General features: G+C 31.4%; 1 protein-coding gene across 11 annotated transcripts in view; it reads left to right on the top strand.

Annotated features, from left to right (window-relative positions):
• Positions 1-19895, top strand: part of NOVA1 (NOVA alternative splicing regulator 1) — a 150693-nt gene that overhangs the window by 801 nt on the left and 129997 nt on the right. For 6 of the 11 annotated variants that reach the window (XM_031668224.1, XM_031668228.1, XM_003901668.4 and 3 more), the window contains exon 2: positions 1649-1792. Coding sequence is in view for 6 of the 11 variants with exons in the window: in XM_003901668.4 (XP_003901717.1) it covers positions 1649-1792 (144 nt within the window). In the remaining 5 variants the exon portion in view is untranslated. Of the gene's footprint in view, positions 1-67; positions 629-1648; positions 1793-6926; positions 7037-8732; positions 8813-19895 lie in introns of those variants that run through there. The other 5 variants (XM_031668225.1, XM_009211334.4, XM_031668226.1 and 2 more) reach the window with 3 other exon arrangements.

Genomic DNA, 19895 nt, shown 5'->3' on the forward strand with positions numbered 1-19895 from the left:
GCGGCCCGGACACCTCCAGCCCGAACCCGGCGGCTCCTGCGCCCCTGCCCCGCGCCCCCTCCCCTGCACCTGCCCCGCTCCTAGCTGTCCCCTACACATTTCCATTTCTGTGTTTATCATTCATCAAAATGGCGACCAGTTTTTCGGAATAGACCTATCTTTCCATTTAATCGGTCCAGAGGTTGACCATGTAAATATCCTAGACCTGGGCAAGACGGTCCATTCAGGAGGAGGAGGAGGATGACCCCGGAGTGAGGTGATGGCCGCCCGAAGATGCGCGCTGCGTTTAACAGTCTGATAAAATAAATAAATAAATGGCACTTGGGTAGCGGATTGCGAATGATTGGGGCGCCGGAGAGTTTTTCCTCTCTCCATCCTCTTGCTTTGGGCCACAAGTAGTATGCAAAATCTTGATGAGTGCATGCCCTTACCGCACTTAGATTGTCGGTGCAAATATTTCATTGATTTGTCTTCAGGGGGGTGCATACGAGGTTGGGGGTGTCTGGAACGGTGACTTGTTAGTTAACATCCTGCGCTTCCTTGGAAGATGAGTTTTAACGGGACCGATATCGCTTCTTCATTTGCACTGGAGTCATCTTAACAATGCACCCAATGCATCGAAGCAGAGGTGAATTTATCTCCAGCATATGCATTGTAGACGGATGGGGGTCTTTTGAGTGGCACACCGCAACATTTGGAACATTCATTCACATTAAGAAAGCTGGATTTACCGGGGTGTCTCCTGTATAAGACGTGATCAAGTTGATGGAAATTAAAGTTTGTGGAGTTGGCTTTATTTTCTAAAACATTTCATTTTATTTTTCCTGGTTCTTCGACTCCCTCTCCGTTTTAAAAGTTGTGATTATTTTGGGAAAGGAACATTGTCTGTTTTGTCACTTTTAATAGTATTTAATATAAATGACTCCTAAGCTTTTTAGTATTGGCAAAATTCTTCTTAAGGTCCTTTAATTAATGAGCTTAAAGGAGCTCACGGTAGACTAAGAACTGCTAAAGAAATGCACTGGGATTAGTTAGATTTGCCGGTCCACCACACTGAGTTATTTTCTGGCAGTTATTGAAGACTTGGAATACACCCCACAGTTTGAGTGGATTATTTGGTAGGAGAATGGTTGTTTTGCGGACTTTAAGTAGGATATAGGCAATGGCTAATTGTAGTCCTTATGTGTCTGTTAATGACAAATAAATACAGCTCATCACTATTTACAGTCCTGGGCTTTTCTTCTTTTTCAATATGTTAAGTGAAGGTTCGTCATCTTATAAATCTCTGAAGTTTTGTTAAAGGGTCAGTTCATTTCATTTTGCCACAGATAGAATTGGAAGATTTCCATGTTTGGAATAACAACTGGAATTTAGTCACCAGTCTTTACAGTGCTGCAAAATAATAGAATATGTTTATATTTTAATTCCAAGCTTTGAAAGTATAAATCCTATAAAATGGGAAACATTTTGTACATATTTGTTTTTCAGTGTAATTGGCTTATTTTCATTCTCAAAACATGTTTAACTTCGTATTTCCTGCAGTTATATACCCAGTGCTTTAGTTGCTGTTTTTCTCTCTTGAGGGTGGAGAGGGGATACAAAGTTTGAAATACTGTGTTAACCGAGTATATTTCTTTGCATTTTTCAGAAGACGGCCAGTATTTTCTAAAGGTTCTCATACCTAGTTATGCTGCTGGATCTATAATTGGGAAGGGAGGACAGACAATTGTTCAGTTGCAAAAAGAAACTGGAGCCACCATCAAGCTGTCTAAGTCCAAAGATTTTTACCCAGGTAGGTGCAATGGTGAAGAGATTGTTTGATGAGCTCCCTACAGGAAGGAAAGATCTACATGTGTTGTATGCTGTCTTGAAAGAATTTTTAAACAATACTGGAGACTTTATTTAGATATTGCTTTATTGGAGTATGTTGTGGAAAAATTTTCAGATTATTTCTATTGTTGATTATGCCTTTTTCCTATAATTGTTGTACTGTGTATGTGAATTAGACCAGTTACAAGATGATTCGGGTATTTCTGAATAATTCTTATTAGCAAAAAAATTCAAAAATTTCAAGATAGAAACCTGGACATCTGGCATCAGGAAATAGGGTTCTTCTGAAGTTTTCAGACATCATTGTAATGACAATTAGCTTAGAGTGAATTCCGAAGAGGGGGGTAGGGAGGCTTCTTAAAGAATGGACCATTTACTTCTGAATCCATTATGTACCTCTTTCTGCTTCATTGCTTTGTTTGTTGGCCTTGGAGTGAAGTAAAGAGGACAAATGTTGCCTCTTCAGATTTTTTAAATATTTCAGTTTTAATGCAATTGATATAAGGAAATTTATACTGTTATGCAAGAAGTAAAATAATGCTTCAGAATTCATGTTAACTTAAGAGCTAAATTTGATTAAATATGTTGACAGTTAGTGTAGTACAGTAACCTACTGGAATATGGGAAGTTTCCTAGGTGGTATAAATTTTTTGATTTTTACTTTCAAGTATGCCTTCTTAAGTGTTAAATAGTTCTGCATGTCCATCTTTTTCTTTTTCTTTTTTATATTTTGCTAATCACTGTATGTATTTTAGGTTTAAGAGAAAAGTCTCTGTAATTGAGTAGTACATTTCCTAGATAAAACACTATCAGCTGGTTTGCTTTTATTTAAATCTAGCTTTCTGCGATTTTTTTTTAAAGGTTATTTTATCTTTATGGCTATCAAAAACGTTAATTCAGTGCTGAGGGAACCAATACTGCTTTAATTTTTTTTCTTCCTGGTGGAAAAGAAAAGCTGATTTGCTTTCAGTGATCTAATTCAGTAAGAGTTCTTTAATACAGCAAAGACATCTGGCATGAATGTAAGCAGAACATTTGGAGGACTTCTTTTTCATAGTCAATCACTTGGTGTTAGAAACAGACCATTATACTGGATAAGAAGGTTTTAGAATGGTTGAAACTATCAGTCAGTTTTATAAATTAAATGTAGTATTTTTTGTAAGCATTAAACTAAAATGTAATATATTAGACACGATGTTCCTCTAAAGTTTGTTTCCTGTGAGTGTAGTTTTGCAGATGGCTGTCCTTGTCTCTGAAACTTCCCTTATGCATTAAGAAAGTTTGCTAACATATTCCCATTCATGTATTTAAAAGGTATATTATGATAAAAAAAAATCAATATGGGATTGTGAAAACCCCTAGTACAAATAAAAGCACTCAAAAGAGCTTGATTGCAGAATTAATAATGTGATAGTTCTAGGAAAAGAGGTGCAATAGTAAATTAAATTCATTGTCAATAGATGAAAATGAAATAGCTTTTTTGCATTATACATGAGGTGGTATCAGATGTGCAGGGATGTTACAGAAAATTAGTGTTTATCAAGGATATTCCAAATAGTAAATTAAATGTCTTTTAATTTGAATATAGTTTATTTTCAGTGGGTTGGAAAGGGTGCACTGAGAATTAGATCTTTTGTTTTTAGTCCACTTAGTTGTACATTTTTTGCTTATTACATTGAAATTGAATATTTTATTTATAGTTCTGAGGCATGTTATTTGTAAGAGCAAGAATATCTGTTGGAAAAAAATGGAAAGCTGGAATGCGTTGAATAAAATTCGAGTGTGTAGTGACGTAACCTGATCAAATGTGAGTTGAAATGTCGGATAAAAGAAGGCTATACTTTGCCGGTAACAGGTGGAAACCAATCATACAGTGTGGGATCAATTTTAAGGATAAAATAAAGCCTTGTAGTTTATAAGAAGCTTAAAGAATTCTGAACAGTTTGTATTAAAATACAATTTTAACCAGATTATTACCTGTTTGGACAGATAATCTCTTTGCTTCAGATAGACTTTAATTTTAATAGTCTTTCTCTTCACACTTGACCACAAGTCTGCAGAATAATTTAAGATCCCGGTATTCTTCAACATAGCCTCTGAGCTCTTTTCAATTTCTCTTACTCAGATGTACGTAGATGTACGTAAGGGACACTTACCTTGCACATCTCAGATGAACTAAACTGTGATCTTATCACGAAGTTATAAAGAATTTCTTATAGGATTAATGAAATCATTTGGAATCCCATTTTTGTGTCTTTCATACATATATGAAGTTCTTAAAGCTATATATATGTATATTTATGACTGTCGTAATCTACTAGAATAAATATGCCTAGTGTTTATTTCATGAAGCCCTTTTCTGTTTCTTATTTGGTAAGAGAGCATATTTGGGGAAAAGTCTACTTTAGTTGTATAACCTAATGGATTTTCTCAAATTACCCAAGTTTTTAAACAATGTAATTGTGTTTGTAAGGTTTAGTTAAAATACTAGTGTGTTTTCGAAAACTTTCTTCAGGATGTATAACACCGAATACAGACACACTTTGGGGACATTTTAATACATTTTAACTCAAACGATAGGTGCTTTAAAAAATTATAGCCAATATAATTTCCTTGTATGCTTATTTGTTTTTCTTATTTCTTTAGAAAATATCTTAAGCAACCCTGCCTTTGTGAGTAATTTTTAAAATTATAGTTGAAATGAAGAAAACATTTTTGTACATTAATTTGACAATTTGTACAGCTGGATATTGCATTGTGTTTTTCAATGTCATGTATTAAATAACAAACGAGAAAATAGTGTGATGAGGAATTGTAAAATGTATTCTTCAATTACTGCAATCAGATAAAATGATCTGCAAGTAGATCATTTTTGCTGTACTACATAATCCATTTATCTATTTCAAAATCAAATCTTACAGAGTACTGACTTAATTCTGGTGGTTTAGGAATATACCTTTTTTCCTTACATGATTAGAGCAAGCCAATTTGATTTACTTATATATCTTTTTATAATTAGTTTATAGCAAGTTACTTTGTAGTAAACAACAGCTTTCTTGGTTTGAGGAATATATTATTGTATTCCTTTTCAGAATGATGATAGTTTATGTTTATTCTTTTATTTGGCATAAGGATATGTTTGGGTTTTGTTAATAAACATACTGATTTTTATCTGTAGAAATTATTTAATGGATGGTTCAGGTAGGTAATCCGAAAAACTTACTGAGTGCATTATTGGTTGGAAATGATAACGGATGTATGCAATAAATATTTTCTTATATTCCTTAGATTTTTAGAACATATCATAGTATACTTATTTTTATTCTATTATATGATATTCATTACATCAGTCAAACAGAATCCTTTATTATGGTGTTGGAATCTCTGTCTATTTTACACTGTTTTTGTATTTGTGGTTATAAAACTAGGATCACGTTTAATAAAAAATATTTCATTTTATGGTTCCTAATTTAAAATTTGAACTTATTATTTGTACATTCATTATATTTCAGTTTTTCTTACTGTCCAAATTGGGTGGTGCTTTTTAAAAAAAACACAAACCATTATACGTTTTTTTAAATCATAAAAAAGCAGAATGTAAGTGAAATTTTTTATAGGGAAGGAAAGACCCAACATTGCTTTTATTTTGAAAAGGGGAAAATATAGTGGCCAAATTAAACTTTAGAACTAGAATTGTATAATTATGATAATTTTTTGCAAATCAGAGGAGATAATGAATTTAAAACATTATTTCTGTTTACATCATTGAAGGAAGAGTGTTATGATATTGGTAGTACATATGAATGTGAATCTCTTACAGCTTCTAAAAGTTGCAGTCTGTACTTTGATCTTAGATGCAAAGAATATTGGACATTTATTGGTATATATGTTAAGGCAAAATTAGTGATAAATAGAACTATAACAAGTAGAGAAAATAAAACAGTGTAATTTCCAACATTGTTGGGTGGGTTTAATAGGATAGTTATCATTACACTAGGTCATACCTTTGATTTTAGTATCTTCAAAGAGTTGCTAAAGTGTTTTTCCTTGAATCTTAAAGTTGTAATGTTTATTTGACACACTACCTATTGTTAGGGTTACTTTTATGTTTTATCTCTGTATCTAGAGTTGAAGGAGAAACATAATCCTTTACTTAAACATTAGTATCTGAAAATTTGCTGTATTTTGGTTTAATTTTTAATACTTTATTTTCTTACTTTAAGCAATACGAAATCTTAACATAGGAAGGAACATTACTGGCATAGCACAATCTATATTAACATTACAGTTTCCAAAAGATACAATTTTATTCTTATCTTGTATATGCAAATGTTTTGTGGGGTTTTTAGAAAGATAAATTAGCACTAAAAATTTTAGCTGTACATTTTATTTGATTCCTTTTTGTATCATTTTGATATTGATATAGTAAGTTATAAGACAGCATTAATTTATAGTGTTGGTGTTTTCATGAATCATATACACAATGTTGCTTTGAAATTTGCTTTTTGATGCTTTCTGGGCTTTGGAAAAATAGCTCATTTAAAATTTGTGTCATTGTAATAAAATCTATCTAACAACATTGTCTTGCAAATGCTTCCCCAAAGGATTTCAGGAATAGTTTAAACATAGTGAACACATTTGGTGATATAGTTCAATACTTATGTATTGAAGATGTTTCATATAGCAAGAGGAAAAATTATCTGTGTCTTGAAAATGCTAAGGAGTATGTGATATTACTAAAAACCTGACCGACAACCATCAATTAAAAACTTATGTATTTTATAGTTGTATTATTTGGGGTTTTTTTTGCTCTGGCTTCAGACAATTAATTTTTAAAAAATATTATTAAATGACACAAATTACATTTATTGACTACATATTATGCCACTTGTTAACTAAATTTCAGCGCCTAATAAACATTTTTTACCATAGAACTTTTAACTACAGAGTCTTAGTTGTGTCCAGTTTAGTGGAGCTATATTTTAAAACACAACTTTTATGAGTAAGTGCTGCTTTTCAAAATAAAACTGGGGGGACGAAGGTGGGAGATTTGTGCTTGATTGCCATCTCATTTCCATCTTTGGATACAGCTTTAGCATAAAGTTAAACAACATCTGCAGAGATCTGACTGACAAACATCTCTCTGGGACTCATCATTGCAGCCTGCAGCAGGTGCATTCAGCTTTGCAGTCTTTTCCAAAAAGAGGTTAGTTTGTTTTAACATTTATCAGTAGACCAGTGGGAGCAAGTGACTAGAGAGAAGAGGTTAGTTGTCACTTGTTCAGTACTGGAATACTACAGGTAATTGGACTGGACTGGTGGGAGCTGCAACAGTGTATAATCTCACGTTGCACTGCAGCTGCTATGGAGCTTAATTATCCTGACCCTTAGAGACTGAAGTGTCATGGTATAAGATGCAACACGCAAGGAATGAAGTAGTGGTTTTCAATACTTTCTGATACTTGGGTTGATGAAGTTTCCATTTTCCTCATCTTATTCTTTAAAGGTATGGCATCAGCTTTCCCATATCTTTAATATGGAAATATTTTCAACTGAATTGATTTTTCATGAGTCTGATAGAATGTATATAAAGCAAGGATAGGGTCTTTAGGTATAGAAATAAAAAGAAAATAACCTTAAGTGAGAAGCATTTACATTTCACGATTCCACCAGTACATATTTAAAACATGAGTGAGTGGAAATAAGTGGAAGTACTTGGTAGTTTTTTAAAAAATACTATCTCAGATTACCATTTATTTTTTATAGGAAGTTAAAAAAATGTAATATTTAAGTTGTATCTTTTTAGAATATTGATGGCTTTGGCAAGTAAACTTTGCAGAGTAGTTTGAAGTGTTCCAACAAACAGGACAGGTGTAGCATATTAAAAATATTTTTTAAGATTTTGAACTTAATGAGTCCTATTGAAATATTTCCCACATTTAATTACAAGTAAATTAAAATTTAGTCAAAATCTCAAAAAATTGGTCTGTCATTTATTTCCGTTGTTCTTAACTTTTCAATATGTTTGAAGTATTGACTCTGAGTATGCATCTATGACATATGTAAGTTTCTTGTGTGTTCTAATAGTATTCCCAGTGAATATAGATATCACAGTCCTGTTCATTAATCAGCCCTTAAATAGGCAATATATTCAAAGGTAAAAATACATTTAAACAAAATCTGGCAAAATCTGTATTATCTCAAAATAATTTGGAATGTAAAAACCATTTGAAGTCTTTGTAAAACAGTTTTATAGCTTTGACTTTTCTACTAACTTTACTAATCTGAATTTTTTGGTATCCACTGAATATAATTTGTTATTTACCAAAGAGTAATTAAGTTTTGGAGTTTTCACAGATTTTTTTTCTAACATTTTTGGAAACTATGTATTTTTCCTGAAGGAGTATTTACCAGTATTGGTAATAACTGATTGATACTGAAGATACTACTTGAGAAGAAAATAAGTTTTACTTTAATTATGAATAGATGGTAATTATAGTAGTTAAAAGAAATAAGATTAAAGCTATGCTATCTAGAGGTCAAGAGATTCATTTCAGTACTTTAAAACATAAATTATTTTATTCTCTAATCAAAGTTTTTCATTTTTGACATGATTAACTATTTTTAATCAATTCTTATCAATATAAAAATACTTTAAAATTTCACATATATACTTTTGCTATAATTTTTAACTTTTTGTTTAATAAGACATTGAATAAGAATAAACATTTTAAGACTACAAGTAAAAAAGAGAATTATTTACACTGATAAACTTTTTGAGATGTTTTCAGTATTTTCCAAGTTTCACACCACTGTATGGATATCCTTTTCTATGACAAATCTTGATCATGAAAACACCTACTATCTGCACTCCATCACTGATATTTTGCTGCTTCCTGCAGGGCCTGTCATAGCATTGTTGGCAGGAACAGATGAAAAATGAAATTAATGTCTTGAGGTTTTTAACAGCAAAATGATTAAGGTAAGATTATTTGGTCTGGAAAATAAAACATTTTTGTCAATTTTTCAATGAATTTTATTCAATAGGTTATACTGAAAATTGATGTTATATTTTTATTTTTTGTTTCAAGACTTGTTTATGTCATAATGATGTTCAATATATTTCTAATTTCTGATAAACTGTATTGCAAACTCAGTAATTTAAAAATTTTAGATGGTAGTGTTTTTTTACCTTCCTTGTGAAACTGAGCATACTTTTCAAAGTTCTGTGGAAGAAATTTTCAGTTCATTTTAAAGATGTTTGAGAATAGTTATACTCTCATGGCTCCATAATTTTACTCACAGTGTAAGTTTTCAGAGAAGTTTGTTAATTAAATAGGATTTCAAATCTTGCATTTCTTCTAGGATACAATAAATGCTCACGCCCAGTTTACTTAGGTCTAAAAAAATCATTCTGATATTAAAGAAGATTGTCTTCATTTAAATTGTTAGTAATTTGCTGCTGTAGAAAATAGACTGGACTGAGATGAGACTGTATTTTAAGATCTAATCTGGGGGAAGGGCAGAATAGAACCAATAGTAGTGCATTTCAGTAACACAGAATAGTAGGTAATGGGGTACCTGCTATTTAAAAACAAAAACAAAAACATGGTTTTGTTTTCTTTTTATGTTGCTAAATATTTTAGAAGAACTGTAGCTTTTTAATTTTGGTCATATTAATTCTTGAAATACCTGGTTTTAAAGTGGTTAGTGTTGGAGGCAAGTAAACTCTTACTGGGAGAGCTCATTCACATACTTAGTCCTTAATTATTCTTTGGATAACCTGTGTTTTTATTTTTCTACAACTAGTATATGATGATTTCTTTAAAAAGTGGTGAAGGTAATTTTTTTTTAAACTTGGTTTCATTCTTTAATGTGAAGTAGGCCTGGAAGCTTTCTCTTGTTAATTATTTTGCATATTTATCAGATGCTTCCTATAAACCCTGGTGTAGGCAGCAATTTGGTAATCATTACTTAGAATTATTACAGGGTATCTTTTCTCCATTCAAGGAGTATAGGCATACTTTGCTTTACCCTGAGAAGTTTTGCTTTGCTATTTTCTCCTCAGATTTTTGTTTTGCTATTTTCTCCTTAGATTTTTGTTTTAATTTTTTTTTTATATTGTAGCATCTCTGTTAAAGATTTAGCACAACACTTAGAAATAGCTGAGAGACTTTTTATTTAAAGGATTTGGAAAATCATAGAGTTGTGCAAATAGATCAAAGTGATGAAGTTCAGATGATCTCTTCTAAAACTTTGATTTAACAGTTGAGAAAACCAAGGTACCAAGATATTAAGTGATTTACGTACGGTTTCTCTAATGCCAGTAATTGTCCTGTAGCTTTGAAATGTGTTTTCTGAATTTGTGGTGCCATTGTAGTAGGTACTTCATTCTCTTGTTTTGTTCTACTTTTTTTCCCCCTCCCTTTTGGATGTGACTCTGAGGAAGTAAGTCCTTACCTCCTCTCTCTCCTAGTCTTAAAATGAATATATATATATATATATATATATATATATATATATATATATATATATATATTTATATATTTTAAACAGTCACGATGGCCTCGTGGTTATTTTGCCATTATTATTATTATTTTAGTTCATGTGCTACACTGAAGGAACATAGGCAAGGTGCTCTTTGGTTATTAGCAAATTTCTTTTAGAAATTTAGGATATCATAGGTTATATTTCCTGGAACATGTAGCCTGGTCATTTTCTCTCTTCCCTTAATTATACTGTTTGAAAGTGGCAGTATTTTTAGGGTGATTAGGTTTCTGCAGCATTGTTATTTTTCTTCATTTGTACTTTTTTTTTTCTTCCTTTCACCATTCCTTAGCTATACTTCTAAATTTTAATTTTTGGTTAGAGTATTGGCTTTCATTTAAAAAGTAGGCTAAGTTAAATTTTGTTTTCAAGAATTATTTTAATAATATATGTATTTTCCATGTGTTTATGACTTTTATAGTAACACCCTTAAATATAGCGTATTTGGGTGAGTATTCATAACATTTGGTTCAATATATAAAATGTCATGATTAAAAAATAAGCATGAGGCTAATTGTAAGGCAACATAAGTAGAAATGTAGTTGTATTGTCCAGTAATTATTAATTTGAAAACATCACTGTTTTCTCTTTCTTAGCTGTTCATTTCATTAAGTTGATCTACTTAGTTAATTAGAATTCTGATACTATTTTCATTGTGTTATAGGCTTAAGGACTACTTTCTAATATAATCATAAAAGTACTTAGTGTGATTTTGAAGACTTTTCCTTCTACAGTGCTAAATTAAAACAAAAAAATTTTTGTGATAGTCTTTACTCACATCAATTGAGTAATTGGATTAAGGTCCACTGATGTGGGGGAGTTTATGGCATCCTTCTTGCCTGCTGTGTGTTTAACAAACAGCCCAATTGTTTAACCGTAGGTGGCACTGGAAATTTACATGAATGTATGAATGAATGACTGAATGAACAGTTTGAGATTTCTTCTGTGAAGCGCTCATGTAATACCAATACAGTGGATATAGAAGGCAGTCCATCTTTAGTTTTTCATTACACTTCTAGTTTACTTTAGTAATGATTTAAGAAATTTAAATGAACGAGAAATGCATAGGAGTGTTACGGTAGGTATTGGCTAGGTACAGTGGAGTATGACAGGGGAATTTTGCGTTCTGTTTAGCATGCTATCCTGCATGAAAGAAACTGAAATCCAGTATTATGGAGAGTTTGTTAAAGCCACCTCTGAAATGAAGACTACCTTTAAAATAACTTAAGCAACATGAGTTTAAGATTTAGTTATTAATAAAGTAATTAAAGGTATATATACTACAAGATTTTATAGCAGTATCACATTACAGTTTATTTATGGCCACATGGCCATATGTTCAATGAGGAACAAAGACCAATCATGATTTTTCTTGAGTACTAACCATCAAATTAAAGTGACATATTAGAAGTATGCTTACTGAATATTTTATTTGTAATATATTTTAATATCTTCTTTCCCAACTATAGTGGGGAAGTTAACATGTGACTTTGTTGGGGGTGGTTACATTGTTACATTTAGAAACTGGACAATTTGCTTTTCTAATTTGCCAAGAAAAAAGAAAAAAATACCAGCTGTATAGTAGAGGGGAACTTACTTGCTTATAGTTTGACCAACTTAAATATCAAGGTATTAGTATATGTTACTTTATTTGAAATCAAAATTTTAGGGAAGTTATTGAGTTTAGGATATTGTGGCATCTTTACATACTTTGTAAATACATGCAATTTAAAGAGATACATGAAATAAGAGTGTTTTTCTTGTATTAATACATTGTTTGATTTTTATCATAATAAACCAGTGAAACATCTAAGATTTAATAGATACACTCTTTCATGCTTTGTGATTAGTCTTCCACATTTTTGTAAATTTTATTTATATTTTGAAAAGTGGTGGAGAACAGTGGGTTAAAATAACTCTATCATAGTGTTTCTTTACTTGTCTGTTTCCCCGTGCCCTGCTTTGTCACAGATTTTAAGTTTTATGAACATGAGTGGGCTTTGTTGGGTTTAGAACTAAGTGTACAATGCCCTGAAATCTTAGGTGGATACCAGGTTATAAGTTTGATAACTGTATAATGGAGAATTATATCTAGAAGTTGAAATTATCTCTGTTTAGTATCAGGGTCTTGGGAGGAGGGGTTAGACTTCAAAGAAGACTTCAAAGAGAAACTGACAGGGTTTGGGGGACTGAATTTTAATTTGCTTGTTGAACAAAGGTGGAAGATCATTTGAAGCGTATATAGACATAAAGGTATGCAGCAATTCTGTTATATTCAGGGGTCTAAAGGTAGTTTGGTGTTGATTGGATAAAAGGTGGACATTGCTGTTGGTATGAGGGCAGTGGTGGTAGGAGGCACTACAGACATCTGTACAGGTAGAGACAATCTAGTGCATGTGAAAAAGAAGAAAAGCCTGGCGGAAAAAATTCATCCTGGGTATATTCATTAGCAAGAATATTTTTAAAATCTACATCTGCTGTGTCTGTAAAATGACTGACAGTGGTACTGTAGTTAAAAAATATACATTTGTGTAAATATAGTGACACTTATAGTCTGGCGGATGGATTGCCCAGTTGTCCAAAAGTATAGTTGAGTATCAGATTGGGTTCTGACTTTCTGCTTAGGAAATTGAAATAGGATTTTATAAAGACCCAATTTACTTAGAAAGGAAAAGGCACAGGGAAAGATGGGGCAACTAGAAATACAGAAAAGAGATGTTAAGAAATGTGAGTTGTGTTTAAGCAGTTATGTGCCAAGTATGGAAGAAAAAAAAGGTGGAGGGCACTTCATGAATGACAGGTATCTATGAAGAATGTTTTGCTATATGCAGGGAAAATCTTTAACCAGTTTGCTTTTGATTCATAGCAGTTCAGATCATATACTAGAAAAAAAGTATCTTGTTTCTTAAATTCATTCAATATGTAAGCCTTTCTTGCTTTCTTGGTATATGAAAAGATATACTTATTTTTAATTTGATAAACATGAGTGATTTATACAATGTATGTGTGTGAACTTAATGCTGTTCAAACACTAAAGTTAGGTATATTGTCAAAACATTGTTATGCTATGTCAGTGAAAATTAAAACTTACTATTTATTTGTTAGTGGATTCTCTGTTATGTAATTTTTTGCTGAATTTTGGTTGATTGTTGAGATAAAGCAGGATTTTTCATCATTTATAAATATTTCACATAAGAATGAATCTTAATTAATACCCTTATCAAATTGAGATGAATTTTTAAAAGACTGAAAAATACGGTACTGTTTTTTCATTTAGAAAATGAGATTAAAAATCTATCTTGCATTTTATACTGATTTGTGCAATTATTGGCTACTTGTGTAGAGAAACATTAAAAAATTGAACAGCTGAAGTGACATTAAGCAACAGATGGGGATTTAAAATAAAAATATTCACTGTGTAATCTTTATTTAAGTGCTATTCATAATTTGGTAATACCAGTTGTATAACTCAAGGTTGAATTCAATATAAAAAAGGAAGCATAAGAAAAGTCCAATTTCTTTAAAATTGATATCTATATTATGGTATGAATTCATGATTTGTTTTTAAAGTGAGAAATAATCTAGCTAAGTGTTGCACACTGGGTTTTTTTTTTTTTTTTTTTTTTTTTGCAGATCAAATTCAATTCTTTTTGAGAAAAATTTTGAAGAAATTTTGAATTATTTCAAAATAGTATTTATTTGAATTTAACTATTTTACTATTTCTGCCTTTAAAATGATATTCTATTTTGTATTTTAGCTTCTCAACTGAAGATTTGAAACCATGGTTTCTTTACAGTAGTATTTTAAACTAATTGTTCTGAAGTGTATACCTGTTTGTTTAAGGAAAGGTATGTTCCCCTCAAAGCTTTATCACACTTTGAGTTATGCTGGTGTATTTGACATCTTGTTTAAAAACTAGAATGTCTCTGCATATGAAAACACAAACTGTGATAATGAGCCAGATATGCCATATGTGGCAGTTTAGGTTGGCATATATCTGAAATGGCATGTTTAATGTACTGTATTACTAGGATTAGTAATTTTACAGTGGAAGGCTGCTACTTTTATGATGTAGTCTCCTGCTGCTGGGCTTATAAGTCTGATGGACTCTTTACTCAAAATCTGTTTTCAACTTCTGTAAAAATCTTTTTACTATTGGAATTACCTACATAAGATCTGTCTGGCTGATTAACTTATTATCTGAAGTTTGTAAAGATTAGTGAGTATTAGAGAACATATGTAGTTTGATAGGTTTATAAATGTAAATAGTAATTATGTATATTTTGTTAAGGAATAATAATGCTAACATATTCAGTATTGCCAAAAATGGTTTAGTAAAGTACATAATTGAGAATTGTTCACAATATTTTTATTTTTAGAAAAAAGTGCATAGGAAAAGCTTTGAGGTCCTATGGAGTCTTGGCAGTGAAGCCATTAAAAAGCAAACTGCAATAAATAATGTTCTTTTATGACAGAATGCACAACTTTAAATTCATATTCCAGTTTTCATGGACATAATGTTCATTTTTTATTTTTTAAATTATGCTTTTATCCAAGGTTTTTACTGAAGCATCTTCCAATCAGTCAGCAGATTGCATTAAAAATAAGTAGAAACTGCAATGCAATGGGGATAATTTAGATAATTTAAATTCAAGTTATAAGTAATATAAAAAAGAATGTAAACATTTTTGACTACTTAAAATATGCAGAATAAGTACAGTTTCAGGTTTGGGAAATGTTTCAACTAACAGTTATCTAAATTCAATATCTTTTGCACACTCTGTGATTGGAAAAGCCAGACTCTGAATTTCATTATGTTTTCATTTAAACTGACTCTATCACAGTTAATAGAAAATGTGATTATCTTGTTTTTAAACTCTTTAGACTATACAACTAAAAGTTACTTGTTGATCAGTTATGGCTTAAAGAGACCTTACATTTCTATAGGATTTTAATTCTTAAAACATCAATGTAGGCAGAATTTTTTGTCTTCATTTTACAGATGAGGAATATAAGATAGTGAAAGGTAAAATTATTCGTGATATGTCAAATTAATAATGAACCTGTTTATTTTCTGTTATTGTGTAACCACATTCTGTTATTTTTTATTTGCATCAGATTGCTTATACATTTGAGTTCAGAAATAGAGTATTCAAAATTTAGGTAAGATTTATCAAACTGCCACATTAGCCCATCACTTGGAGATAATGATATTTTTGATAGGTTATACATTTTTTTTCCAATTCATATGTAAATTGAAAGGAAAACAGTAATAACTAAGCAACATGGAAACATACAAAAGTTATTTTTTCAGCTTACCAGACTTGTGTATATATATAGAACTTTGATATCTTTCTATTTTTCTATTGACATTAGATCATTAAGATAGTTTGAAATTGTCTACATGAAATGTAAACTTTGAGATTGCTTACGTGAAATGATTCAGTTGCCTTCGTTTAGCCCTGTGAGATTTTGTTTCTCACTTTTTAAATTATATGTAATGTCTACTTTCAAGATTTGTTGAATTGTAGATTTAAGGTTAGAAAACTCTGTTCAGATCACTGTGATATAGTACTCAGTATAGTAAAAAATTTTATGAGGAAAATATGCAATGGATATTATATAGTAGTTTATTAAGCAGTTATCACATCAGTTCAGTACTTCTTAATGCCTTCTGTGGAAGTACGACGAATACAAGACTTCTAGGGAACATGTGGTGTCAGACCAGAGTTGGAATCCCAGCTCTGCCACTTACTAGGTGTACTGTTTTAATCAGTCATTTAATCTTCTTGGACCTCCAGTTTTTGATCTGCATAATGTGGTATCTGTACCTCTTTAATAATTATAAGTTATTGGTCTAGGTACCAAAAAGGAAAACTGTAAAAGCATGTCACATAATATTTGGCATATAATAAGCGTATTATGACCCTATCATTTTTCATCTCCTGTTTATGCTTGTTTCATTTAATAATACTAAATTTATAGCAGAGATTTTAATGTAGAATAAATTACATTAATGTGGCCCCAGAAAGGAAAACATTTATATAAAGATTTTTAAAAATTGAAGTTTTTTTTTCATAATTGTTGTAAAAATACAGGTGATAGAATGCCAAAGCTGTGACCTATCCTCATCCCACACCTTTAAGGTAATTAATATGAATAATTTCTTATATATTTTTAAACATTCTATTTTAAAATAGCAGTTATTGTTTTTAGTGATAATTATAAGTGATCATCATTTTTATAGATAAGAATGAGTTTTCCGCAAACCACCTATGTTGATTAATGCATTTATGGAGCTTCTAAATACTGTAAGGTGTCTTTCCAGTCTCAGGTTTGTGGGTGTTTTTGTTGCATAGCCTAAATAAGTGTTCTGTGATACCCCTGAAGATATGCAGAGCTTTTTTAATTTGTTTATTTTTTGCCTATATAGCAGAGAAGAAAACTAGGGATGTGAATTTGTAATATTAAAGCACATTATAATAATCTCATGTGAAGCATATGGATTTGTTTTGTAACTCACTAAAATTACCTTAATCAGCCTCTGTCTTCATCCTTGTATATTCAAATACAAAACATTAAAAATTATTGATTAGAATCTTAATTGGAATTCAACAGGAATAAATCAGGTGGCATATAGAATATTTAATACTGTCTTTCATGATATTTTTCAGGATACTAAGACTTATGAAATTTTTTTCTTATAAGCAAAAATGAAATGAACCTAAATGTTTAATAATATAATAATATAGGTGATAATTCATCAGGCTTATTTTTCAGCTTTTTTTTTTTTTTTTTTGCTGTTACTAAGATTTTTTTAGCTGGTGCAGTTCAGTGGTGCACACCTTTCATCCCAGCTACATGGGAGGCTGAAATGGTAGAATTGCTTGAGCCCAGGAGTTTGGAAATAGCCTGGGCAATATAGTGAGACCCTGTCTCTAAAAATAATTTCATTTTGCAGTATAATTATTTATGATAAAATAAGTAAATAAAAGTAATTTAATTTTTTTAAGTTTTAAAACATTGGCTCTGTCAAGGTCTTAAATATTTTAACTCATGTTCTTGCAACCTCCATAAAGGATCTAAGAAATTTTAGTGGCGTAATTCTAGTAAAGGTATCTGAAAGAGGCCATGGTTTATTCCTTTCCATTCCTTAGCAAGTATTTTCTGTGAGTCATTACACATATTCTTGATTGCCATTATGCTAAAATTGTTTTTTATTATTTGTTTGTATTTTGTCATAATTATTGTATAAACTTAATGCTGTATTCACATACTCATATAGTAAATTAAATATTGCATACTAAATATTTAAGTTTCATGTAATACTATTGCAAGATTAACTGTAAGTATGATTTTGTTTTGCATGACTATGACCTGGAGGACAATAAATTTAATAAGATTATACTGATTCTTAGATTGCTTCGTGGAAAATATCTTTGTATTTGTCATAGTGTAAATTCAGTTTTATATTGAGAAGGGTACACTTTGAATATGTAAGAAAACGACGGCTGGGCGCCGTGGCTCACACCTGCAATCCCAGCGTTTGTGAGGCCGAGGCAGACGGATCACGAGGTCAACAGATTGAGACCATCCTGGCCAACATGGCAAAACCCCATCTCTACTTAAAATACAAAAATTGGCTGGGCATGGTGGCGCGTGCCTGTAGTCCCCGCTACTCGGGAGGCTGAGGCGGGAGAGTTACTTGAACCTGGGAGGCGGAGGTTGCAGTGAGCCGAGATCACTCCACTACACTCCAGCCTGGCCATAGAGTGAGGCTCTGCCTCAAAAAAAAGAAAAAAAGAAAAAAAGAAAAAAGAATAAGACCTGCTATGGAAAAAAAATAAATAAATAAACTGAGAAACTTTGCTAAAGACCATTTAATTCTAGAATGATTAAATATTATAGACCTAATCTTTATGGTAATGGATTTATTCTTACACCTTTAGAATCTGTAGAGATGATGACAGTGAAGTCTATTAGAGTGAGGGTTACATTATATGTTGTCAGTTTATAGACGATGAATCTGTATTAGTCTGGATTAGGAATGATTAAAGGTTATAACTGTCTTTATTAATATTAGGGTGTGGTTTTGGGTGTGAACTCTGACATTAACCCAGATTTCCTTCTCATTTGTAATATTTTTTACTTTTCTTTGGAATTAAAGCTACACAGTATATGATGAAATTAAGTACCAATTATAAAAGCTCTTTCATCATCATTACTGAGGAGCTTATTTTCTATGTCACTGAGAGAATTCTAAAAATTTCATAAGCTCCTACTACCAGATCTACCTACCTAAGTATATGAGTATCTGAATACTTTTACAATTTTGATAAACTGTCTATGTGCCTAGCAAAGGCCTATCTCTACTTTTTTTCTGTATTTCGTTCCATTCCATCTTACTTACTTAGATATCATTTAGCAATTCTTTCTCCACTTGCCTGCATCACCAATTTCTTTCTCTACTGGAAATTATTTTTACCTACAAATACGCTGTTCTTTCTCCCACTTAAAAAAAAAAAAAAAAAGTGTGTTTCTTTTTATCTCACTTTCTGTTCCAGTAATTATGCCATTAATGGTAAAATTCTTCAAACTTGTTGCCCATACTTATGTTATCTCCAGTTCCTCTCTTTTCATTTCTCTTTTGAAGCTCTTCCAATTAGGGCTTTGACCCATCCTACCAGTGAATCTGCTCATGTTAAAGTCACTGGTAGTTTCTATACTTTTTATTCAATGGTCAGTTCTCAGTCCTCCTTTTTATATAACCATCAGCAGCGTTTGACACAGTGATCACTGTCTCCTTTTTGAAACATTTCATTTTGCTCCTGGTACACTTTTATCTCATTGGTTGCAGCCTTATATTTCCTTTGCTGTTTTTTCTTTTTCTCATTTCCTTGGACTTCATTTTTTCTGTCCATGCTTACTCCCTTGGTGATCCAATCCAGTATCATGGATTTAAATAACCATCTGTTCTTTGATGACTACCAAATGTTTGTGTCCATTCTGGACCTTTCATCTGAACTCTACACTAATGATGCAGCTGCCTGCTTTATATCACTTCTGTGTTTGATATGTATGTTAGAATTAAATATGATTTTAAATATTCTGATCTTTCTCTTGACTCCCTCAAATCAATTTCTCTCAGTCTTCTGCATCTTAATTGCAGCTTCGTCTTTTCAGGGTCTGAGGACAGAAATATTTGAGTCATCTTTACCTTCTCTCTTTCTGTTGAACTTCACATCCAATCTGTCGCGATTCTGATTATATTTAAGATACTTGCCTTAAAGGAAAACCAAATATTCAAGCCAAAAGAAGATAACAGAAACAAAAGTAAATGTTACAAAAAAATGCATTCTGCTATATTTAGTCAGGTAAAGAATTAACCTAAAGATGTGGTTGGCTGTGAATTCAGTATTAAAACTCTTTCTGGTGAGTGACAAAAAAAGTAGCCTGTCCTAGTTTACTTGACTGACCAGATTAAGCTCAGAAACTATTTACAGTTTCAAAGATAATT

This window comes from Papio anubis, chromosome 7 (genome assembly GCF_008728515.1).
Source record: "Papio anubis isolate 15944 chromosome 7, Panubis1.0, whole genome shotgun sequence".
NCBI lineage: Eukaryota > Metazoa > Chordata > Mammalia > Primates > Cercopithecidae > Papio > Papio anubis.